The 17,110-nt window shown below is 34.7% G+C and overlaps 1 protein-coding gene across 2 annotated transcripts in view; it reads left to right on the plus strand.

Annotated features, from left to right (window-relative positions):
* Positions 1–17,110, plus strand: part of LOC121324204 (gamma-aminobutyric acid receptor subunit beta-1) — a 134,772-nt gene that overhangs the window by 53,846 nt on the left and 63,816 nt on the right. For both annotated transcript variants that reach the window (XM_041265812.1, XM_041265822.1), the window contains exon 4: positions 4,528–4,748. In XM_041265812.1, coding sequence (XP_041121746.1) covers positions 4,528–4,748 — 221 coding nt within the window. The remainder of the gene's footprint in view (positions 1–4,527; positions 4,749–17,110) is intronic.

Raw genomic sequence — 17,110 nt, forward strand, 5'->3', positions numbered from 1 at the left:
CCCAAACCATCACACTCCCACCACCATGCTTGACGGTTGGGATGAGGTTCTTCTGTTCGAATGCAGTGTTTGGTTTTCGCCAAACATAACATTTCACATTGAGGCCAAAAAGTTCTACCTTTGGCTCATCTGTCCCCACAGAACATTGTTCCAGAAGTTTTGTGGATCATCTGTGTGCTCTTTGGCAAACTTCAGACGGGTAGCAATGTTCTTTTTAGAGAGCAGTGGTTTCCTCCTGGCTATCCTTCCATGAACACCATTTTTGTTCAGTCTTTTTCTGATAGTTGAGTCATGAACACTCATATGATTAAAGAAGGCTATCATGGTAAATCTATGGACTTTCCATAGTTATCATTGGTGTTCACAAACTTTTTCTCTGCAATGTATGTCAACCTTGAATGTGTAGTCAGTGCTCCGAAGGAGTTAGGTGTTTGTTTGTGTTTTGTTCATTTTGGTTTGGATTTCTGTAATTAATAAAACTGCACAAAAGTGCTATTAAACACTTTGAATCCTGTGTCTGGGTCAATTTTAAAGGGCAACGAACCTTAAAATTGATGAAATCTTTCACTATATATATATATATATATATATATATATATATATATATATATATATATATATATATATATATATATATATGCATGCCATATGTTTTAAAACTACTGAGAGGACTTGAATAAGAAGACATAGCAGTAAAGACGTGAAATTTATACTGCCTGTGCCTGCTTCCTGCTTTAATCTATTACAAAACACCACACTTAATTAATTGACTCACCAACAAAATATTATTATCATACCAATTTAGAAAAAATAGTTTTATTTTTATATATTATATCCTTACTATTCCAAATTATGTATCTATGTGGGGGAAAATTATGCTTATATATTAATGTCCAAGCTAATAGTACCTGCTTATAAAAATTACATCACAGTAAGAATTCAAAACCACCAACCCCCTGAAAGACATAGTTAGGGAAAATATTCCAAATACTATCCTTATTTTTAATATAGTTCTTTATCCAACTTACTTTAAAAATAATATTTGAAGTCTTAAAATCCAAGACATTAAGACCACCTTTTTCTTTGTTACAAAGTATATTCTTCTTTAAATAAAGTAGTTTGTTTTTCCAAATGAAATTATACAAAACGTTATCAAGCTCTTCTATTACATAATGAGGTACATCAATTGAAAGTGATGCATAAACAGATCTGGATAATCCTTGTCTTTGATAGTGAAACACGTCCGTATAGAAATATATCCCTCGACGGCCAGGGATTCAGTTTACTTTTAGTTTGATTTTTTTCTAAAGTTTAACCTACTTCTTTCTTTTTGATCTTTACAAATCTTACTTTTTTTTTTTTTAATTGGAATATCACATAATTCCCTCAACTCACAATTTTGTTAAGCAAATAACTCGCATTTATTAATATTTAAAGTCAATCCAGATACAGAAGAAAACACCTTTATACTCTTAATAGCCTTACAACTTTTACCATCTGTCTCTCAAAAAGATAGTGGTATCATCTGCTAATTGACATATCTTCAATTCTTTTCCCTATATATATATATATATATATATATATATATATATATATATATATATATATATATATATATATATATGCGCTTGGAATGTATTTTTATTAATATGAGGAGCCAAAGTTTGTGTGACGAACAAAAAGAGGAAAGGAGAGTTAGGGCAACCCTGCTGAATCCCTCTTTCAATATGAAATCCTGGGGAGGTTCCATTTGGATTGAAATTGAACTAGTACATCCATTAGAAATAGTCTTAATAACATTCTGAAAATATTTACCAAAACCAAAAAAAACTGTATAGTCTTAAATATGAACTTGTGTTCAACAGTGTCAAGGGCTTTGTAAAAATCCACAAATAAAACCAAGCTGTCTTCAACAATAAGGTCACTGTAGTCTATCAAATCCAATACTAAACGAATGTTATTACATATATGTCTGCCCTGCATAAAGCCAGATTGTGATCAATAATTTGGTCTAATCCATTCTTTAAACTGGCTGCAAATATCAAAGCCATGAATTTCCCATCATTATTTATTAAAGTTGCTGGTCTCCAGTTTTATAGTATGGGATAATTATCTTTATATGTTTGGGTATCAAAGAAATTAAACTTTGCTTTAATGATGGAGCTAATTCTCCTATTTCAATCGCTTCAAAAAAGTGTAAAAAAAAAAAATATATATATTAGTTTGTCTTGAAATGTCTTGTAGAATTCATTAATTAAGCTATTTGTTATCTTTAAGCTTATTTATACTTGCCTTAATTTCCTCAACACTTAATTCTTGATCACATATTTCTTTAAAATCATCACTTATAGTTTTTTCATTTTCTGTTATTAAATTTAAATATGCATCCATAGTGTACTAAATTGTATTGATGTATATAGTTTTTGGTAAAATGTAGCATTCTATTTAGAGATCTCTTTTGGATTTTGTGTAAATGTACCATTAACATTTAAGTTATTAAGTGAAGTAAATTCAGAATTTCTTTTTTTCCAAATTATAAAAAATATTTAGTATTCTCCACTCCTTTTTTCCATCCATTTTCTTCTAGCGCTCAGAAATGCCCCTTTAGCTTTCTTCTAATATATTTTGTCTAATTCTAATTGTAATAATAATATTTGTTGTCTCTTTTGAGGGCTCATGCCCTGCCTTTCAGGAAGATCAAAAATATCCTTAATAATATTGTTTTCTTTAAGTTTTTTTTTTACTGTTAGCTATCTCTTTTCCCCTTTTCATGGCTGCTAGTTTTATCGTAAACTTCATAAGCTTCCAATACTTCCCAAATATTTTCAACAAATTAGCTTGTCTCCAACAATAATTTATAATAAATTTCACTCCTAAATTTACTATCTTCTAACAATGTTTTATTAAACTTCCAGTAACTTTTATAAATTTTAATAAAAGTGGAACCAGACAGATTCATTGTTAAATATATTGCTTTCTGATCTGTGAGAGCAAACGGTTCAATAAGCAATTCAGTGACCCTGTTTTCCAAAGATCCAGATATTAACTGGTTTTTGCATCTCTAAATAACAATGATTCCTAATCCCAAATCCCAAACATAAATTATTTATTTCAAGGGACTCTGCTATAGGTACTTTTCTTTGTTTTTTGTGGGGGTTAGGGAGGGGTTTCTATCCAAATTCTCATTAGGAGCTGTGTTAAAATCATCGCCCCAAATTGTATTAGCATCAGGAAATGTATTGAATATTTAATTAATCTCTTCTTCAATGTTTTTAAATAAAATTTTGTATCTTAACTTACTATTTGTTGCATACACATTTCCTAATATAAACGGTTGATTAATTTCAACTGTTAAAATTACCCACCGACCAAAATGACGAACCTTACTGTTTTGAATTTTCCCTTTAAAATTCCCTTTCAAAACAGCTACCCCTGCTGAACAGTTGCTACCAAAAAATAACCAAATATCATTTCCCCATTGGTTTCTCCAGATTTCAGAATCCAAACAGCATGTGTGTGTTTCTTGAATAAAATAAAAATTAGCATTAATTTTTCTACAAACCAAAAATACTGCTTTTTTTCCATTAAATTATGAATACCCCTGGCATTAATAGAAAGAATAATGACATTGTAATAATAATAATAATAATATTAAATATTCAAGTTTAAAACACTGAATTCCTTTGGGAATTATGAACTGTGATGCATACAGTATGCTTAGCTGTATGTACAACATTTACAGTATTTTTTTTTAACATATCTATATTTTTCACAACAGCACTAAAATTAATAAAACCATGTTCCAAATCACAGTTCCCATATAAATTGTAAATAAGCTGTATATTGCAAAAGACTGGACTTATGTATTAGAAAAATAATAATTGTTTATAAATATAACAACGGTGCTATGGTAATAAACAGAAACCTTTCTTCTGCCAGCTTCCCATCTCAAACGCCCTTCAAAATCACAACATGAAGGGGACGGCACAATCCCAAATGTTTGTGCTACATTTACAAAACAAGCCTTGAAAATTGTTTACAGGAGAGAAAACATAGGTACTCTGCTCTGTAGGCAGTTTTTCAAATTCACTTTGCACATGCAACTCAGAATTTGCATACATTCTGTTTATTGTTCTTGAATCAACCCTTCCCACCCTATACTGTAGTTGTATAAAATCGTTTTTTTTTTTATAGAAAGGCTTGATTGAAAAGTGGCAGTTGACGATTGATAGGTAGCCTTAGCAATCTTTGGAACAGACTCCAGCAGTATTATATATTTGTTATTCTTTCCTGATAACGGAAATGGTTGGGAGATGGCAGAAATCAATACTGCAGCCATGCAATTAATCAATTAAAGTAATGATGTAGGCTACTTTATATCTGGTTTTGGATTCTTTCACTCTATGTCGGAGGTTAAGTGAACATTCCATTTTAAATATGCCCTTTTATTCAGAAAAAAAGAATTATGTGATTTAATCAGCATTCTAATTCCATCTATATTCTTTGCACTTATTTTTCTTTCACCAGGATTATACTCTCACAATGTACTTTCAACAGTACTGGAGGGACAAACGGCTTTCCTACTCTGGAATACCTCTCAACCTGACACTAGACAACAGAGTGGCAGATCAGCTGTGGGTGCCTGATACCTACTTCCTCAATGACAAGAAATCGTTTGTGCACGGCGTCACTGTAAAAAACAGAATGATCCGGCTGCACCCTGATGGATCCGTGCTCTATGGACTCAGGTTTGTACATCCATTCAGTACTTTTTATTGATCTGTATGTTTGGGTTTCCCCTTTAGGGACATTTTTACATTATTGGATAGACCATGTTTACACATTTCTTGAACATTTATAAATTTTGACAGTTTTATATTTATCTTTTTTATCATGAAAGAAATAGAGATATAGAAAACCAGATCTTCCATGCACAGTGAGAGGTGATTTTTTTAAATGCATTGTATCTCAATGGCAATATATCAAAATGAGAAAAAAAATTAAGAATTATGTATTTTATTTTTGTTGTTATAATCATTATTAACCTCCCAATGTTCTGCACACTGAAAAAAAAAGATTTCTGTTTAAATATGTGTGTATATTTTTTTTTTATTAAAACGTTATTTGCTGTAAAGCTCATTTATAGTTTTACATTGTTAATACATGGTTAGTTTAACATGCTGTCTTCATTGCAGGGAATAATTCTCAGTTTTGCATTATGTTGCATACTAAAAAAAATGCCAATAAAAATGCAAAGCCAATAACAACCTTGCACTTTCAATAGTGTTTCAGAGCAAAGCAATGCATTGCGTAGAGTGAAACTATTTTTTTTTTTTTTTTTTTAAATAATATTATTTATTCTGTTTGTCACCATACCTGCCTGGACAATTGAAAGGAAGCACTGCATTATCATTTGTGTAGATTTTGTATTTATTATTTTTTTTAAATTGGTTAAGTGAGGGATGGGGGATTAGATTGCAAAGTGTCCTATATTAAAGTTACCGTAAGAATTGGTATGAAAGGTTTATTATGTTAATTAATATGCTCATAGTTCAATTGTATTTACTGTCATTTCCGAACAGTTAACTACTTGTATAGCTTCACACAGTGTTAATTCAGTAGTATTTGCAGACCTGTCAACTCTATGGGGAGTCTCCCATATTTTGGACCCTTCTCCCGGACATCTCCCAGGATAGATTTTCTCTCGTATTTGGCTCAGAATTGAAATCTTTAATGTCTGCAAAATGCATGGCCAGTTACTGCAATCCTCGTCTGTAACTAGCAGGGTTTAGGACCTACGGGAGCTTTGTGGCACGCTTGCATATAGTGCATAAGGCAAGTTCACAAATTTAGCCACCCAACTCACCCCCCCCTGCTGCCGCAGGGGAACCACTCCCGATTTCATATTTTCAAAAGTTGATAGGTAGTATTTGACTTGCCATGCCAGGTTATGTTCAGTTATTCCATTGTTTCTTATTTGTTACCACAATATGTAATGCCTTACAAAATCTAAGTTCATTACATCTTGACCATGCAACTCATACCTAGTAAGAACCAACTATGTTCCATTATGCAGTGTAACTACAAAGAATCAATGGAGTTGAATGCTATACATTGACCATGAAGATAACAGTACTATAATGACCAGCTGTCGACTTTCTCAATCCAAGGTGGACTGTGGCATTGTGTTTTATTGGTTGCAGAGGGTCTCTGCTGCAACAAGTTTTTAAATTGAAAGTTGTTCATTAAGATCACTTTATGTCAGTCCCATCCAATTTGGAGACACTATTAGAACCAGTTTGAGGCAATTCTGCTTTGTTAGTTATAATAGGGGGAGTCTGTTGTATTTAATAGTCTGTTTTTTTTTTTTTTTTTTTTTTTTTTCAGTGTTCTTAACATATTCCTTTTATGGTGCATGTTTTGAGCCTTTGTTCAATTTGAACTCAGACTCTGAGTCATGCTTTGGTTTACCTGCATTGCCTTGTCTTGTAATTAACAAACATGACACCTCGACTTGGCAGAACCAATGTGCACTGAGGAGGCAGCTGTTCTCACTTGACTCATTGTGCTAGTGCTCATTGAAATTGCCAACAATTTGCTGCTTAGTAACAAAAACAACAGACCATTAACATTAGAGCCAGAAAAACAACAATTTGTTTATTAAAGTGGCCTTGCTTGTTTATACCTACATATAGCTTTCAATAGCTATAAGTTGCCCATGCATGTGATAGTGATATAGGAAATGAACCTACTGTTATAACAAACACACACTGATACTCAGAGGTATAATATCTATGTTTGTTCTTACTGTATATCAAAACTATAGGAAGTATATACCTGTATTTGTAGCTCCACCCCATGGTTTGAATTAATGCAGAACTTCACACACAGCACTGAATTGAACAAATGTAGGCCACAAATGGAACATACCATGGCATAGGATGAATATTGATTTTGTTTTTATGGCTTACATTTCAGTGTGCTCTGTAGTATAGAAACGTAATTGGAAACCTGCCTACAAATTTGAAATGCAAGAAAGCATTGCATTCCTAGTCATGCTCCCAGTGGTGTAATGGTAAATAAAAAATTGGGTAAATGTCCCTATCTGGTGGAGTTGAAAAGATAGATTCAACAGATAAACTGAACATGAACAGATTGTTAATGGTCAGCAGCCACCCCCCCCCCCCCCCCCCCCATACAGTCCAACAGTCCTCTCAGGTGCTGTTCAGACCTGATGGTGTGCTTCACGTGAACCGTTCTGTGAGGGTCCTTTTGCGCACTAGGATGAAGTTTACTAGCAGGTCCAGTGTGCCTAACAACAGAACACTAACAGAACATAAACAGCCAATCACAGAACACTCACACTCACACACACACACACACACACACACAAACAGAAGTCACAGTCCAGTTGCCACGCCCCCCTGTTTGTGTCACAGTTCTGACTGAGCTCACAGCTGTCAGTTTTGCCTGCATCAACACAACACGTTTGCTCACTGTTAAAATATCTTGTCTTTAACCTAGTATTTGCATATCACAGGAGAATAGAAATGAGTAACTCTGTATCCTTTATATGAAAAGTGGGTGAACTCTACATTGTCCAAATTCAAAGTGGGTAAACGCCATTTACCTGCATGCTCCATATTATTCAGTGCCTTGTTGTTCCTTTCTATGACTTGTGAATTAGGGAGGGGGCTTTACATAATAAAGTGCAGAACATTGTACCATTTACAGTGAACATAAGCTTACTTATTTTCAAATTGTGAAACAACAAGGGAGAGCACGGTATGCTCTAATGAACAGCGTTATCTAAAATATACAGAAACAGAGGGAAACAACTAAATTGAAATCTATTTTTTGGGGGGAATACATGTGCCTTTTTATTGCACAATTTGACATTTTTAGCATTTGTGAAAAGAATTGCAGGAAATTGATTTTGCATTTGTCATTTTTATTCCTTATAGAAAGTGGAGGTTGCTATAAGGCATCATGAACATACGAGTCATGAACATAATGCCATTGTCGTAGCGGCAGTCGTTTTCTTCAATTTTTTTCGACTCAATAAAACAAGGTGTGGATCTCAGTGTTTTCTAAAGAAATCTGCATTGGTACCCCTTATTTTCTGTTGGACGGCACTATATGTAGTCACATACCACTGGCGGCCGCAACCGTACGCACTGTGTGTACCATTGCTCTGCAAACTATTGACTATATAAGTGTGGACTCGCATATAATCTTGTGCGATCGGTTGAAGTGTAACGGACATTTTAAGTTTATAGGATTACGAAGCCTTTGCATTATTACCCTGCTTCGACTTTACGACATTGATATGGCATTTACGACACGGCGAGACTTGAGCTATGCGTCATGTGCGTATGATCGGTGTCCGAACTGCACTACCTGCGTGGTCGTTTTTTTACGCATGTAACTTTTTTTTTTTTTTTAAATCTATTTGCCCTTAACAATGACTGATAAGAGCAATTGACTCAAAACTAAACCTAAACTGTGAACTCTGTCACATGATGAGGGGCTTAAACTCAGGCCATCGTATTTCCTGCTAGGTGTTCCTCATACTCACACTGAATATGTCATTGGAAAGCCCCAAGTCTCTACTTTTAAACAAGGCAGATAGGTGTCCGAGTAATATGTGTGTAACCACCGGGCTGAGTGTAAAGAGTTAAATAATTATCTGGCCGAAGAGTCAGGAACGTAACCGCAATTTATAACATTGTTCCTATGGAAAAATGAGCTTCGACTTACAACGCGACTTTCAGGAGCTAATTGTGTCGTAAGTGTGAGGACTGCCTGTACTGTTTATTTCGTGGTAGTAATGAGCAAACAGAAGCAGATACGGAGTTTGGTTGAAGCCTTGAAAAAGAGCGAAAATCTTTCCTCTAATGACCCAGAATGTCAGAGGAAAAAAATACATTGGCAGCACTGAATGTTACAATAGTACTGCATGATCTGAATTCTGCTGTTTTTCCAGGATTGAGCACAGTAAGTGCACATTTATACATGTTTCAGTATCTTATATTAAAATGAATAATACATTTCCTGTCATTAACACATAATTACAAGTTGTGATTATTATTATTATTATTATTATTATTATTATTATTATTATTATTATTATTATTATTATTATTGGTGTTTTATTTTTTTAACTGCTTGTTTTGTCACAATGTTAAAAAAAATTGGCAGCTGTCACTGTACTTGCTGTTGTGTCTCGATGCGTCACGCTGTGTTTATTCATTTTTAGGAAGGGAAACGGTGATGCAGCACTTTGATTGGCTGAAACACTTTACAGTATGTTGATGCAGAGTCGTTATCGCCAGGGTGTCCTAAAGTGTTGATATGATTTTGAAGTTTCTTTATTTGATACTGGATGTGGGTACATGTTTCATATAAAATCAGAGAAATGAAAAAATAACTAAATTCATAGTTTTACTTTAAACGTGCCATGCAAGTCTAAATTAATTTGTAGCTGTTTATATAATTTCATTATTTTTCATAGGGGAGTTCAGTTTAATATTTATGGTTTTAGACACATTTTCCACATGATTTAAAGAATACATAACCAACTGTATAATTTATTTAAGCATGAAAAACCTATGGATGGAATTGGGTTACCTAACTCCGCAATATCCCATTTTGACTATTATTTAAAATGTGTTCCAATTTGTTTTCATATCCATTCACTCATGATATAAAGTATATATTAAAAATAAAACATATGGGGGTTGATGTAAGTATAGGCTCAGTGCAAATAATTGCAGATGCAAAATTACAATTGCATTGCAGCCAGGCAATTATTTTGCACTACGCCTATGTAAGCTTAAGAGCAATGCAAATTACTCAAGATACACAAATCATGATCCGCAGTTATGATAATGAGGTGAGTGCGTCGGTCTATTTAGTGGCCACAACAGCAGAGTTAAAACTACAGAGAAGGGCAGAAGAAGGGCAGCAAAGTCCTCTAGGCGCATAGGGAAAAAAATATGTTTCCTGAGAAGGAGCTGGGAGTCCTTATGGCTAAGGTCACTCAGCATGAAAAGGAGTTGTGTGGAAAAGCCTCAGCCAACGTCAGTTATGCGAGTATCCTTAGGAAATGATATGTATTGGCCTTCCCTTTTCAGCATGGCATCCAAAAATGTGCCTAGCACTCTGGACAAGGTGGTTTGGGCTTTCTCTCCAGACATTCCAACTGTGGTCTGAAAGGAACCATAGGCTAAGTAGTGCAGAGAACACAGCACTTTCACATGTGCAGGGATAGCAGTCCCTAGATTGACACGAGGGTCTAGCTCATCCCTTAATTCAGCTATTAGGTCTGGGATGACCTGCGGAGTGAGACAATAATGCTTTAGCACCGCATCCTCTGGCATCCCAAACAAGTGACCCTGGGATTGAATATGCAGGGTCTTCTTCCTCCCTCTCCTCAATAAGAGCCAAGTGTCGCTGCATCAGGAAGTGAACCACAGCAGCCATCCTGAAGTCAATGACAGGCCTCTGCAGGTGTGTGCTTTTATACAGCTCTTAATTACTCGCTTCTGCAATGGTTTGCACTTTGTAAGAAGAGGTATAAAGTTTTTGGAGGGTCAACAATTGCCTAAGTGCAAGGGAAAATCCTTACATCACATTATAATGTTTGCACCCGCTTAGTATCCAGATCCTACCTATGCCCGTACTCTTTTCTTCATTTGAATGCATTTCAATATAATGTGATTGACTTTGCTTGGCAGCCCCATCAACACTTACACATATACCTGTTAATTAATTAATTAGCACTGAGGCAGGTTCTGGCAATTACAGGCTGCCAATTTAGTTTTAAAAAGAGAACGTGCAGCGAGCAAATAGGGTGCCTGGACTGGGGAAAGCTCTGTTTGAGCACTAGAGATTATGAGTCTGTGAGGGGGCTGACTTGGAGTTGTAATTCAAGGAAAGTGCTGTCTTTTAAAACTGCAATAATGTTGTATTTTATACTTTGTAACCTGGGTGTATTACTGATCTTAACTACATTGTGTAAACTTTAAATTACTATATTACTGAACCTGTGTGTGGATCTGTAAGGGGCAGACACAACACGTCAACCTTTGGTGGGGGATTGTCTTTGTATATTTGAGTTTGCTGTGCTTTGTGTATTGTTAATTTCACTTGTTATTGTAAGGTATCACTGTATTTGAATAGTATGTGCATGTCATATGATTTGTGGTTATTAAGTTATTTTCCTTACACTGGTAAAAGTTTGCAGTGGGTGTATCTGCCCCCTTCTCTTATCCAGCACACTGGGAGGATGATATGCCTGTTGAAATGGTTTTGAGATTGCTAATGTGTATTAATAAACTATTTGCCCTGAGTTGATGCTCTTGCTGTCTTTGTGCCGTGACTTTCACACATTCTCTCCTCCTTTATAGTAAACTAATATTAATTGATTCTGGACACTCTGGTTAAACAAAGGTGGTGGCAGCAGCATGCTATTGATTGTATTAATCCAGTAGCCGGTAAACAAAAGGTTTATTACATTCATTTTAGTGGATTTATGATGACAAAGTGCAAACTTAATAGTGGGTGCAGAACGTCAGGTGCACACCATTCTTTACATACGCCACATCTTTAGCGATCGGTAAAGTCAGACTTTAGAGCTGCAAAACACAATTTACAGCAGCATTATGGGGGGTTTGCACCCACAAATCACTTTGCATGTATCCTTACATCACCCACAACATGAGCTCTGTTATGAATTATTTGTTTTTATGCTTTCTTATGCTGTTGCTACCATACTACTATTGCTGGTATCGTTTTTCTGTAAATGTGATTGACTAGAATATCTTATGTGATACATCACATTGTAATACATCCTTGGAACATAGTACATCCTGTACCCATGGTTAGAATTCATATTTATTTGTTGGTATTGCACCAAACAAACGTGGAAGAGAAATGTGCCAGTGTTGTCAACCATTTCAGATAGTGAACCTGTTGCTGAACCAGCAGAAAGAACTGCAGTTCATTCTTAAGTTAAAATGCAGGCATTGACGCTAGTGATCCTGTTTAAGCAACTCTGAGTATTGTGTGTTTATTCAGAACTACTGTAATGGTATTAGGTCATTCAGCATTCCCGGTGCCCAATTTAGCTTTTCACTTTTTCAGAAAACAATTTGCCTTTTACCTAACAGAGTCGTCATTAATATTGGCATTCATATTTTTTATCCTCAAGTTACAGTAATTACTCACCAGTTACTCACATTTCTCATAAATATTTGTGACAATGATCATAGAAGAATAAAACATGCAGTGAAAATGTTTAAACCTTTTTTTTCTCAGTATACAGGTTTTACATAACACTGTGTGGGATGCAGGTTTGATTTAACTTATTTACCAGAAATGCATGATCGCTTTCATGAGTTTTATATTTAAGTACAAGAGCCAGGATGCGAATGACATTCATGCCTACTTGTGTTACTGCATTAACCCTCTTCAGCCTACTATAGAGAGAGAGAGATACTTAGCATAGTTCCTAGCAATGTATATAATTCTAGAAATAAAGAAATTATGTAGGAAAAACTGTAAAGAGAATTTGAAACAGGAACATTTTGTAATTAAAGAGAGAAACGGTTTGGGTTAGTTGGGTATTATGTTTTTTAGATTTTTTTTTTTTTTTTTAAATAAGTAATACATTACACCGTGTAACAAATTATTATTTTTTTTGTTCCTGGATAGTAAGTGTTATTTCCTAATTGCTTATGCCTCAAAAGTATAGAAAATGGCTATTATTCCCCACAAACTTTGCTTTTGTGACCAGGACAGTGATATTTCAAAATATCATTATTTCCAATGGGAAAACAGGCAAATGTGTGTCTTTTCGGTCACGTAAAGTCAGAAAAAAGCAACATTTGAATTCAAATTAACATGTATTTATACTAAAGTAATACAAAAATGACTACAAAAGATTTAGAAGTGAGTAGTTTTTCAAGATTTACGATTATACTGTAAATACTCGTAAATCTCGAAAAACTACTCACTTCTAAATCTTTTGTAGTCATTTTTGTCACTCCATCACTACATTTTTTTTTCCTGAACAGTGAACACAAGCAGTAGAATGAGCATGTGTTAGAAAGATGTGCATTTATGTGAATGACAGGTGTAGATTTCTTTGTTTTTAAATAATGCTGGCTAAAAAAAAAAAAAAAGTGCCTTCATAATGTGTAACAGTTACAGTATTTAGTTTGTATTTGTTTCACATAAAGATGTTTCAGTTAATGGTGGTATATATTTAAAATTAAATACTTGTCTCAGTGACGTCACACAAGCAGGCAGTGAAATTTAATTCCTCCCCTATCCAGTGATATGCATTAACAAGCTGTACTACAGATTATGGTGGCCCAGCAAGTCAGTGACATGAAGAAGTTGTTTTTGCATCGTGTTTACCCGATCATGGGCCTAGAATGACACTTCAGTATGATCGTGTTACACAATCATGTGGTTTGTTGTGTTGCTTAGAACTGTGTAACCGAATTATGGGAGTTGTCTATGGACCACCTGGACTTTACTCACAGACCACAAGTGGTCCATAGATTGGCAATCACTGGATTAGAGTTAGCCATGTAATCATTACCAGTCCTCGTTGTCACTGGGACGTAGATTTTGGGGTGTCCTGCTGTCGTTTGCATTCTTGTCTTAAAAAATCAAAAATTAAATTTATAAAAGTGTCTACATTTGTAAAACCATCTTACACCTATTAATTATTGAGTAAATATGTTTTTGTTTGTTTGAGGGAAAGTGTGTTTGTGTTAAGATTGTTAAATTGGGAGATTCAGTTTGCATCAGCAGTATTGTTGAAAAGAGAAACAGCTGCCAGCTTTTATTTATAGTTCAAGTTTTGAAAAATGTGTTTCTTTACATTTCTGAAACTATCAAATTAATAAACGTTTTCCCTCCTCAATCCTCAATGTGTTATGCATATGAACACAGTGTGTATGGAGTCAACTTTAGTTGTTGTTGTTCATATTTGTATATTCTTAAAAACAATGCTTTTTAAGATTCAATATAATGAAATGCCCTATATGTTTGCTAAACATTTTCAGTTTGTTACTGAGTCAATATGTAGGCAGTTTTTTTGGTTGACAGAAATAATGTATAAATATTTCCGTTATAGAAATGTATATTAAAAAAAAAAATTAAAAAAAAAAAACAATTTAATCCACATAAGCATCATTTAACAGCATGTACACTCCAGCAATCCCTCAAGACTGCATAATAAACCATGAACACATTTTCAGATAAGTGGACTATTTAATGGGGGGAAAAAAAAAAGTTTTAAGTTAAATGACTACATTTTTATCAAATGTACATTTTTGGACTTAAAGCTAATATTTTACTTTTCCTTGCCAATAGTTTATTAAACTCAGTGCATATTTGTTGCCCATGGTTTGAACATTGTGGAAGCTTGCGCAGTGTAGATATGAAACGTGATGCACGTGAAAAAGCATACCTGAAAAAGCAACGTCAAAGTAAATAAAATCTAAAATAAATTTGGCCAGCAAATATTTGGTCTTTACAGCTACCAGTGTGCTTTTCAGAGAGCATTTTTAGAACTAGTGGGCACATTCCAACACCTTTTCATTCACGCTGAAGCATGGAACATCTGAATAGACTTCCTGGGCATACTGATTTTTGTCCAATGGGTTGCCCTTTAAGGAAATACCAGCATAATTCATTTTGCAAGGGTATTAAGCCTCATGCAGCTACTGTAAGTATGATGCTGCTATTTATTGTCTTATTTATTTCTTAGCAGAACAGCTGAATAAGACATTAGCTTGGATATTTTAGTAGCACAAACATAAAAATAAAATTGTGGGTATATTTTTATAAACAATGAAACAGATGTAAATTGATGGTTCTGTTTCTTATTTTTGTGTGCCTAATATCAGTAGAACTGCTTTGCTGTTATTTTGAGGCAGGCCTGATTTCCAGAAAAGGTGTCTGATTTTAAAGATATCCATTTATTAAGAACACTAAGGGCCCCATTTTGAAGCAAGTGCAAAGTTTGCCCTCATTTTTCTGAAATTAATAAAATCATTTTAAGATTGTGAAAGTAGTAAGAAACAACTCAAAAGAATCATTTAATTGCTCCAACCTGCAATTAAGGCTCTTCCCAGATTATCAAGGATACTGTTTTTTAAGACAAGGCCTGCTTCATGTATTTCTACTGATGAGCTCCTGATTAGAATCCCAACTCATGCCTAGGGATTGACCCAAAGCAAAGGCATAAGAAACAGTAACGTAGCGGATTCAACTTTTCAGCTCTGTGATAATGTTTCATGAACTGAATAAAGTTTAATACACTGAATAAATTAGGAGTGAAAACAGATTTTGAAGGTTTGTGATTTGGAACAGTTTTGGGTCCGTTGTTCGTGATAGTGTTGCTCACGTTAACGGGTATCGGTCATAAGGCACTTACAGCTGTATTTCTTCCTTCTGTTTGTGGTTTTTCTGCAAATGTTGCCATGCCAGGAAATACCTGGGAGTCTGAATTGATGGACGTGTTGGTCAATGCAGTCACTACATTGACTGCACTGAGATACTTGCATGGGCACACACTACCATGCCACTTGTAAGGGATCTTCTAATTTTGGTTACATTCTCAAACTTTGGGCTAGTAAATTCTAGTTTTTATGTGCTGTCCTGAGTATATGTTGCAATAAATTGATGGTTTTTGCTCGATTGCAGTCACAGGAGACACAACTGAGACCTGCTGGCTTGGGTTGGTGTTGTTTGTCCTTCAGATGCGAACTCAATAGCTATTTAATTATTTGCTGTTATAGTATATGTGGGGAGATTGTTTTTCTGTGCATCAACCAAATAATGGATTCAGAAAACAATTATAATTGCTCAATTTCCCCTTTATACATACTACTTAACCTTTGCTGAAATCAGTTTGTTATTATTATTATTATTATTATTATTATTATTATTATTATTATTATTATTATTATTATTATTGTTATTCCCTGTTATTAGAATTATTGTTACTTATAGTGTTAGATGTAAGCTGTAAAAGGGCACACTGATTTTAAATTGCTTAGATCCCATGAGATGGACAAAAATAACTCACTTGTAACTGTGACATTTGTGAGTTTAATCTTCTTTCCACAATTTCCACAGCTTCACAGTGAGCGTGGAAATTATTCACAGCTGGCAAGCTTAGGAATTATTTGCAGCAGACTAACAAAAATATAATCTGTGTACAAATGGGCCAGAATTTGTACTACTAAAGAACCCTGACAATTACTCTCCTTCTTATATAATTTAACCCAATCTCACGTATATCCTGGTTCTGTGAAATCAAGACAGGTCTACAGGGGAATATGCCAGCTTTCCAGGAATCCTTTATGAGCATTTCATCTTTACTGCATTGTTCGCTTGTTCTTGAACAGTACCAAAATGCAGCACCCTAGGTTGACAAGATAAGGCACAGCGTGTGCAGAAGTACCCCAGGTGACTTTATGCTCCTGTTCGTCATGTATTATAAAGACCTTCTTTCAGTTGTTTATATAACTATCTTGTCCTTTCTCTTATTACCATGTATGTCTAGTCAATAAAGCTTTTCATTCAATAGATAGATAAATAGATAGAGGCCATTTAACGTTTTAAAAATATAAATCAAAATAGTCATGATGTTGTCTCTGTTCTTGGGATAACTGCACGAAAATGTCCCTCAAAACCAACTCGAGTCGCATTTTTCATGGCTCGGACTCGAGTAAAGGCCACAAAAGACTCGGACTCGACTCGGACTCGACTCAGACTCGACCTTGTGTGACTCGGACTCGAAGTCCGTGATTCAGAGATATTAACAATGAGTCCTTTTTTATTTTCTATTACATAAATATTAGTTACTAAGAAACCTGTGCACAATAAAAACCCGCCCAACAAAACATTACCCAATCACTGGTTAACCCTGTTGTCTTTTTAGCCAATCATCATAAAAATAAGAAATTAGAAGTGAGGTAGATTGCAGCGTACACACCCCCCCACTCAAATCCAACTGTAAAAAAAACACCTCCACACAAACCCATATGCAGACTATTTTCAAATCCACATGCAAATACAAGTT

The sequence above is a fragment of the Polyodon spathula genome, chromosome 1 (assembly GCF_017654505.1).
Source record: "Polyodon spathula isolate WHYD16114869_AA chromosome 1, ASM1765450v1, whole genome shotgun sequence".
In the NCBI taxonomy this organism is placed as follows: Eukaryota; Metazoa; Chordata; class Actinopteri; order Acipenseriformes; family Polyodontidae; genus Polyodon; species Polyodon spathula.